The sequence below is a fragment of the Lepisosteus platostomus genome, chromosome 5 (assembly GCF_059453375.1).
Source record: "Lepisosteus platostomus isolate fLepPlt1 chromosome 5, fLepPlt1.hap1, whole genome shotgun sequence".
NCBI classification, from domain to species: Eukaryota; Metazoa; Chordata; class Actinopteri; order Semionotiformes; family Lepisosteidae; genus Lepisosteus; species Lepisosteus platostomus.
In genome coordinates, this window is record NC_142615.1 from 13,526,501 (window position 1) to 13,535,949 (window position 9,449).

At 49.0% G+C, this 9,449-nt stretch overlaps 1 protein-coding gene across 1 annotated transcript; it reads right to left on the minus strand.

Moving 5' to 3' along the window:
• Positions 1 to 5,415: 5,415 nt before the first annotated feature.
• LOC148663759 (uncharacterized) lies at positions 5,416 to 7,761 on the minus strand (the record flags this gene model as incomplete). The annotated part of the gene is made up of 2 exons (XM_088632867.1): positions 5,416 to 5,433; positions 6,706 to 7,761. Coding segments are annotated over 2 exons (1,074 nt in total), but the record flags the coding sequence as incomplete, so codon positions are not given.
• Positions 7,762 to 9,449: the final 1,688 nt, after the last annotated feature.

Here is a 9,449-nt window from a genome sequence, read left to right on the forward strand (position 1 = left end):
TATTCCCTTTTAATCAAATTCTAAAAGTATGCTTGTTGACTCCAGTATCACATTAGTTAAAGACTTCGAAGCTTAAAATGTTTAGGGAGAAACGGAATACTGGTGTGTATTTTTTATTTAAAGTACAGAGACCAGCCATCTACTGTATGTTTATGTTCCAAAATTAATATCGTTTATGGCCTTCACACGCGTTCCAGTATGCTCCTATTCTTCTTATGCTCAGGAACTAAGATTTCCCTTCAGTGGTAAAATTCCATATGAATATACAATGCTAAAACGGGCACAGTAAAGACATTTACTGTAAATCTTTCTACGATCGACCAAAGGACCACGAGTGCCCCTGTTGGTCAACCAATCACGTACCACGGTATTTTGCGTCATTGCGCGTCACAATGCCCGACGCCTTAGCCAATTACCTCCGGTACGTGTCTGTACCGCGCACTTTGAATGGCTGCATCTGTACCTTCCAATCACTGATGTCGCTCTCCCTAAACCTTAACGTGATGTTTTGCAGATGTGCAGTGTGCCTTTACTCCTGTATTAAAAATGACCTCTGTTGTCGGGTGGAGTTGAAGGAGAACTAACTGCACAGAAAAAGTATGTAACGAGAAAATGTTTCTACACTTCAGAATGTCCCTTTAAATCCCTGATCACACACGTCGGTGTGGGGAGCGGGCAGGTAGAGAGCTTTTCCAGAAACTCATGATGTTTCTCATGGGGTGTTACCTGCAGTAGTATCTCTCTCCACGCCTTTGGAAAGAAAAGAGTGGCTCCAGTGCAGGGTAAGGTCAGAACAGCTGGTCTGATTGTCTTAGAAAACAAGAAACTAAAATCAACAGGGAAATTGAACAATACAGAAATCAGCACAGTATACAATAGGAAGCAAGCAAACAAAATGCTCAGCAAAAATCGTAGTTGAGTAAATTGGTGTAAAAAAAAATATTTGTAAGCAAAGGAGAGCCAGTGCTGCGTGTGAAACACATCAATAGTTCAGCATTTCTGAAACGTTTAATTGAATTGAAGAAATCCTCTCCTTAAACTTCAAAAAAGGATTATCTGTGGAGCCAGCAGGCGTAACACTGCAGTTGCCCGTTTCTCACAGGTGTTTGAAGTTGTGGATAACATTTAGTTAAACCTAATAACTGGTTGGGCCACCCTTAGAAGCAACAACTGCAATCAAGCGTTTGCGATAACTGGCAATGAGTCTTTTACAAAGCTGTGGAGGAATTTTGGCCCACTCATCTTTGCAGAATTGTTGTAATTCAGCCACATTGGAGGGTTTTCGAGCCTTAACCGCTTTTTTAAGGTCATGCCACAACATCTCAATCGGATTCAGGTCAGGACTTTGACTAGGCCACTCCAAAGTCTTCATTTTGTTTTTCTTAAGCCATTCAGAGGTGGACTTGCTGGTGTGTTTTGAACTTGAACTTGAACTTTATTGCCATATGTAACCGGTACTGGTACAATGGAATTCTTACTTACAGAAAGTCTCTTGATTGTAAAACAAGTGTAAAAAACAAGACAAAGTGCAAACAGTGCATCAAGACAATGTACAAACAAACAATAGACAATGTACAAGTAAACATGTAGACAGTTTGAATGTAAACAATACAGACATGTAAACAATGACTGGAGATGTGCAATAGATAAGAAATCATAAAGAGGTAGATGGTGATGGTGTAGGTGTGGTCCGAGGGGGATGGCTAAATGTGTTCGCCAGTCTCACTGCTTGTGGATAGAAGCTATTGAAGAATCTAGTGGTAAGTGTCCGTATGCTCTTATATCTCTTGCCTGAGGGCAGTGGGGTGAAGAGCTCATGCCCGGGGTGGTGACTGTCCTCTGTGATGGCCAGAATTCTACCACGGCAGCGGTCCTCATAGAGCTGTTTAATATCGGTGAGACCACAGCCGATGATCTTCTGGGCCATATTGACCATTCTCTGCAGTGCCTTTCTTTCTTGCGAAGAGGTGTTACCATACCACACAGTGATCCCGTTGGTGAGGACGCTCTCGATGGTGCAGCGGTAGAAGTTCACCAACACATGTATTGGCATCCCGCATCGCTTGAGGCACCTCAAGAAATAAAGGCGCTGCTGAGCCTTCTTCATGATAGAGTCAGTGTTCACAGTCCAGGTTAGATCTTTAGAGATGTGAATTCCCAAAAACCTAAAGCTGGTGACTGTTTCCACTTCCGTTCCATCAATACTGAGTGGGCTGTGAGTGTATGGCCTGTGTCTCCGAAAGTCCACTATTAGCTCTTTCGTTTTCTTTATGTTCAAGTCCAGGTTATTGCTATGACACCACCTAAGCAGCTGTACAACTTCATCCCTGTAAGTGGACTTGTCATCATCACTGGTCAGTCCTATTATAGTGGTGTCATCGGCAAACTTAATGATGCGGTTGTTGCTGTGTCTTGCTGCGCAGTCATGAGTAAATAGGGAGTACAACCTTGGACTCAGACAGCAGCCTTGTGGGGTTCCAGTGCTCAGGGTGAGTGGAGTTGATGTTTTATTGCCTATCCGCACCACCTGTGGTTTCTCGATAAGAAAGTCCAGCAGCCAGTTGCAGACAGAGTTGCACAGACCTAATCCCCTGAGCTTTGTCACCAGTTGACTGGGTATGATGGAATTGAATGCTGAACTGTAGTCCACAAAGAGCATTCTCACATATGAGTTCTTAGTGTCCAGGTGTTCCAAGGCTGTATGCAGAGCCAGGAAGACAGCATCATCCACTGATCTGTTGTTCTGGTAGGCGAACTGCAAGGGGTCCAGGGACTCTGTGATGGAGGAGTTGATGTGTGACAACACCAGCTTCTCCAGGCATTTCATCACCACAGATGTTAATGCTACTGGGCGGTAATCATTCAGGCATGTCACTTTTGTCTTTTTGGGGGTTGGAACAATAGTGGTTTTTTTAAAGCAGGTGGGGACCATGGACTGTGACAGAGAGGAGTTAAAGATGTCCGTAAACACTGTGGTCAGCTGGGCTGCACATGTCCTTAGGACTCGAGGTGGTATCCCATCAGGCCCTGCAGCCTTACAGATTTTCACCCTGCTCAGAGTCTTCTGCATGTCCTGCTCTGAGAGTTTCAGAACAAACTCGCCCTGCACACTTGGGGTCTTCTCAGCATTGCCCGTGTTCAGAGCGTCAAAGCGGGCATAGAAGTGGTTCAGCTCGTCAGGCAGGGATGCGTTGTTCGTGTCAATCTCCTGGCTGCAGCCCTTGTAGCCTGTGATTGACTGTAATCCCTGCCACAGCCTCCGGGTGTCAGCGCACTGCGTTTCAAGCCGCACTCTGTAGCTCCGTTTGGCGCGTTTTATGGCTTCCTGTAATGCATACCGTGATTTCTTGTACAGCTCTTTGTCCCCCGATTTGAATGCGATGGATCTATCTTTTATTTTATTGCGAATGTCGTTGTTGAACCACGGTAATCTCACTGTCTGGGAGATTCCAAGGGAGAGTCTCATCCCAAGTGGTTTACAACCCCAAGGTCAGAGTGCATGGTTACTCACACTGGGCACCAATAAATGTAGGCATCCTCTCACGAGGCACCAATAAATGTAGGGGTTTGTGCATTTACTGGGCCAATTGTTAATTGTAGCAGTAAGTCACAAAATGATTCTCGAATGCCCATGGAACTTTCAACCAATGAGCGACCGTAGTTCCTCCAGGTAAAACTCCAGCTCCTCCTGGACATCCTCAGACTCAGCTCAGACAGTCACATAACGGCCAATGTGTCTGAGTGCCAGGACTTTTCCTTGTTCTAAGAGTCGAGAACGGATGTTGCCCGCACGTAACCAAAGGATCCACCCGAGGTTAGCCCAGCAGCAAGCCTCGTGAACCCACCGCGAACGCTCACCTGATCAACGAGTGAACTACAGTCAGAGCTGTGGACAGCTGAATATATTCAGGACTCGCGCTACATCGGGAACGAACCAGTCTTCTTCCTGTCTAAAGATTGTGACTTTCTCGGATCTGCAGTCACTTTTCTGTGTGCAAACTCTCGTTAGTTTAAGCCAACACTAACTAACCAGTCTTCAGAGAGCATCAGCAGCGCACCGCAACAGAAATCTCTCTCCTCCTTCTCCTTCTCTCACGTCGAACCAGCACTGCCTGGCACTGGGCCAAAGAGTGCCGATTGGACGCAGCAACAGCCTGCCTCTGCTTCTTTGCCTCGGCAGGACATCTGAATCCCCACAGAGCGGACTAGTATTCAACATTCTGCATTACAGCTCAAGAATTCAATTGTTACCTCACTCTGAGTTGATATCAATTGAATTCCTATGAATCATGTACTTGCTTTTGAGTATCTATTATACAAGTTGTAACAAAGTTCATTTACAAAATGATCTAAATGAATGATATACAGAAAGTATGTCCCTCTTGGTTTGTAAGTCTTCGTGATTGAATATATACCTTTTGTATTCTGCTAACCCTCACTATAAGATCTATTATGTTGATATGCACATTTTATGTAATAATAAATGTATTTCTGTGTATTAGTATCCATGTGTGTGTGCGTTGCTGAGTTATCCCGCTGGGTCGGTCTTCTAATAACCATCAAAGAATCATTTTGTGACATACTGCTACAATTAATAATTGTCCCGGTAAATGCACAAGACACCTACATTTATTGGTGCCTCGTGAGAGGATGCCTACAAGCTCCTCCAGTAAGGACAGTAGGCTCTACTGTACACAGAGAGGGGTGGGGGTGTGGATTAAGCCGATACCCTGGCTTCTCTCCAGACACAGTTGGATGAGCTCCTCCAGTCAGGACAGAAGGCACTACTGTACACAGAGAGGGTTGGGACAAGGGAACAAACTGCCCAGCCTTGTTGTTAAAGTCGATACCCTGCCTACAAGCTCCTCCAATTAGGACAGGTGGCTCTACTGTACACAGAGAAGGGTGGAGGTGGGGGTGTGGATTAAGCCAATACCCTGGCTTCTCTCCAGACACAGCTGGGTGAGCTCCTCCAGTAAGGACAGGAGGCTCTTCTGTACACAGAGAGGGGTGGGAGGGGGGAACAAGTTGATACCCTGGCTTCTCTCCAGGCACAGCTGGATGAGCTCCTCCAGTCAGGGCAGGAGGCACTATTATACACAGAGAGCGGTGGGGGTGTGGAACAAGCTGATACTCTGGCTCCTCTCCAGACACAGCTGGATGAGCTCCTCCAGTCAGGACAGGAGGCTCTACTGTACACAGAGGGTGGTGGGGGAGGGGAACAAGTTGATACCCTGGCGTCTCTCCAAACACAGCTGGGTGAGATCCTCCAGTCAGGACAGGAGGCGCTACTTTACACAGAAGGGGGTGGGGGAGGGGAACAAGTTGATACCCTGGCGTCTCTCCAGACACAGCTGGGTGAGCTCCTCCACTCAGGACAGGAGTCTACAAACACTGCTGGATGAGGTTCTCCAGTTAGGACAGGAGGCTGTACTGTACACAGAGAGGGGTGGGAGAAGGGAACAAGCTGATACATGTTTGTCCAGTGCGGGACAAGCCAACACAAGGGAGCAAATTCGCAAACATCCAGGCATCGTAGTGTAGCAGGGTGTAACGGAACCGCTACACTATGGAAACCTCCAGGGTCTGCTGCTGGTGTCTCGCTTGCGTTTCGGGCTGAGAAAGGGAAGCGTCACTTTAGGCAGGGGGCGCTGGAGAGAGGAGCAAAGGGTGCGATGAAACAAAATGCCAAAACCCAGGATTAAACCAGGGACCTTTAGATCTTCAGTCTAACATTCTCCCAACTGAGCTATTTCAGCTGTGCGGACAGGGTCTTTTCTTTTCTCGGGGTAGGAGTGAATGTTGAGTTGCCCTTAGAAATGAAGCAGAGCACTTCAACGGTACTGGTGGGTGTGTGTGTGTGTGTGTGTGTGTGTGTGTGTGTGTGTGTGTGTGTGTGTGTGTGTGTGTGTGTGTGTGTGTGTGTGTGTGTGTGTGTGTGTGTGTGCGCCCTGGTGATTCTGGGAGACAGATCGAACCTGGGCTAAAAGAGAGGGGGCTTAGCCCTCTTCCATTTGCTAGTTCAAAGTTGTACAACCCATTTGTATCTGCTAGGCGGCACAGCCGTCATGCACAAAGAACGATTTGAAAAGCGTCAAAGGCAAGTCATTCCGACCAAGTCATGGTCGTTTGTGTTTTCCATTCAGACGCAAAATGCGTAAATGATCTCTCGGCTCCTCGGTTGTAATTTCTGCTCCGTAAAGGAATCACAGCACGCGTCGGCTTCCAGCACGCTGGGTCGGGACACTGCCTCCGCCGCTGCCACTGCCTCTTTTTCCCCCGACTCTGGCAAGCCTGCGTCCCTCGGCCTTCGACGGCCCTGCCCTCCACCAGGTGAAGTCACTCTCCCTGCCACACCAACTCCTGCCTGCCCAAGTCCAAACTGGCCCCCACTCGCTGCAGTACGTCCAGCCCCAGAATGCAGTCCTCCTGGATGGGTGCGAGGTAGCAGGGGTGGCGCACCGTCGCTGCACCTAGACGGAAGGCAAGCACCTGTTTCCCCCTGACTGCAGCGAGCTGTCCCGTTACGGTCCTTAGCCGCAGGCTGGAGGCCTCCCATCCTGAGGGGTTGGTGCCCTCAGTGTCGGGGAGGACGCCCGGCCGGAGTAGGGTTACCGATGAACCGGTGTCGAGTAGGGCCAGGCAGGGTTGGTCCTCGATTTTGCTGTGGAGGTACAGGCCCCGGCTACAGCCGACTCGCCCCACGGTGGCGTGAGGGGCGCCAGTCTTAACAGCGCTCTTCGGAGCGGGGGTTGAGGTGTTCGAGGGGCGGCCTTCCCCACGCTGAGCCGCCCCATTCCCGTTTCCCGACGCCGATCGGGGAGTGCGAGGTTCGGGTGCCCGGCAGAACCGGGCTCGGTGTCCCCTCTTCCCGCAGCGGTTGCAAATCAGCGTGCGGGGCTGTTCCGCGGGGGTCGCTGCCCGGGCTGGCTCCTCTTCCCCTTCGCTGGATTCCTCTGTCGCCGTCTCGGTCAGCCGGCAGGGCGAACTGCGTCTGCTGGCACTTCCAGTCACCCCAAACACGGCCTCAGCCCGTGTAGCAAGGGCCAAGGCCTGCTCCAGCGATGTTGGCGCGGCCAGCTGCACGTGGAGCTGCAGCTCCTCGGGTGAGAGGGCCTTGAGAAAGGCCTGGAGAGCCATCTCCCGCTGCGCCTCCCGGGGGAAAGTTGGGTATCCTCGGCGGGCGAGGAACGCAACATCAGCGGCAACAGGGCCCAGTCGCTCTCCTGGTCGGCGCCGCCGCAGGGCCAGCCTTTCCCGCATCAAGTCCGGCGCCTCCTCTACACCGAAACGCAGCTGGAGAGCCGCCTCCAGCGCCGTGTATTTACCTCTGTCCTCCTCCGGGACGTCCAGGAGCACCTGGCAGGCCACTCCTTCCATCTCCGCCCGGCTCCAGCCATTCGTCCGGGCCGCGAGCTGGAACTGCGCCTCGTAGATTTCCCACGGCGCTTCCCCATTGTAGCGATCTGGTCGCACCCGCGCCGATGGGTGTGGGAATCGCTGATCGGCTCCGGCAGGGAGAGTATCCTCTATCTGGGGTGCCCGCTGACCAGGAGTAGCGGCCAGTCGCCCCAATTCTACCGGCAGAACCACTATTGAATAGCCCTGGTAAGGGCTGTGGCCACCTGTCGCACCCAGGAGTTGCTCAGGCTCCCTATGTGCGCTGCCGATGGGTCCTGTTTCTTCCAGCGTCAGCCGGCGCTTAACAGAATCAGGTAGTGTCTGCCACGAGTTGTCCATTCTGCCCACTTCTGACACCAATGTAGCGTTTGCAGGTTCTTTTCAGAACAAGGACAAGTGGAGACGCGATTAACAAACAAGCATTAGCTTTATTCGTTTACAACCACACAAAACCAAACACAAGATTTACACACACATGAGGAGACTGACGGAACACGTACACATATTTAGGGTGGTAATTACCTAACAACACACTATACTTTTACAGGACTACACAGAGCACAAGAATTACTAGGACATTATTTACACAGGTAGGGTCAGCCGCTGGTCATCCTGCTGACCCTCAGACTCTCCCCGGCTACCACTCCCAGCATGCCCAGCGGTACTACGAGCGCCTAGGGGCGCTTCCTCCTCACCACCAGGCGAGGGTGTTACAATATGGACTCCCAGGAGGCTCCCATACTTCGGATTCTTGCGTTCTTATCAGAACATACTGATGTGCAAACATATTCATTACCATATTTCAAAGCATTGGAATAATATATGTCGTACAGCAACACAAAAACAGGAAGACAAGTATCACAGCTACTATAATCGGTGTTAGTAACTTAAAGAAAAACATTCCCCCTGGCCCAAACAGTGATTCTAACCAGGAGAGAAATGGGTGAGGCTGTAGAATGAGGCATTAAAGCACATACATAACAAGATGCATTACATTTCTTTAACTTTACAGTATGATTTATAAGTTTATACCACAAATTACTCATATCCCCCTCATTATCAGTTTCATTCAGCCAGTTTGTATACAAAGAGGCTTCGCATTTAGATTCTTCCTCTTTCTGGGTGGTGACAGGCTTCCACATAAAAAGGAAAAAGGCTGGGCACATCAGTCCCAAGCATGTGATCCCCATCTATCCCTGTGGAGACATCACTCCTGCGCTTTGCTCAGTTCGTTTATGACCTTTTTACAGTGGGAAGCATGAATTCAGGGCACCCTTTCCGTGACTTTCACAGCAGTCGCAGTGGTCAGCAGCCTTGGTACGGCCCCCTCCACCTGAGTGAACACCACTTCTTTTTCCTGAAGTCTTTCACCAGAAGAGTAATTAGAAAAATCTACACATTGTTCCACTGCCTCAGCTGTGCCGTTTTGCAGAACAATTCTAGCTGAAGTTGTAAAATTTCTCTTTGGTCCGTTCCTGCAAAACATCTTATTATGAACAAACAAATCATAATAATAATGTGCATCTAGGGGAATCAGTCCCAAGGGTAACCCCCCCTTAAAACTATATTGTTCTACCCATCAGGTTCTGCCACTAGATAAGAGAACCTTTCCCATGAAATCATTTTTTGACCTTCATGATCCCTTCAGGGCGTACAATTAGCACAGAAGCAGCAGCTTTAGTCCACATGTTTTTCAAGCAGGATATTAACAGTATGATTATAACGAATAATACCAGACACACAAATATGTATTGAACCAGAGACCCTCTCCAGGTTCCTAGCACAGACTGTAGCCACGCACCAATGCCCCAATCATCTGGATTCTAATTATGATATATATTTTTCTTCATCATAGATGTGCTTTGCTAAGTCATTAATTTACTAATAATTGTCTAGAATACAAGTACTGTTTAGTCTTTGCTCACCTAAACAGCTGTCTATCACCCTAATAGAGAATGGCCTAAAACTGTGATTATAGCGAGGAGCATACAGTTATTTCCATTCTAATACATCTGAGTTACACTCAGACTAAAAGCAGGGCTATTTAC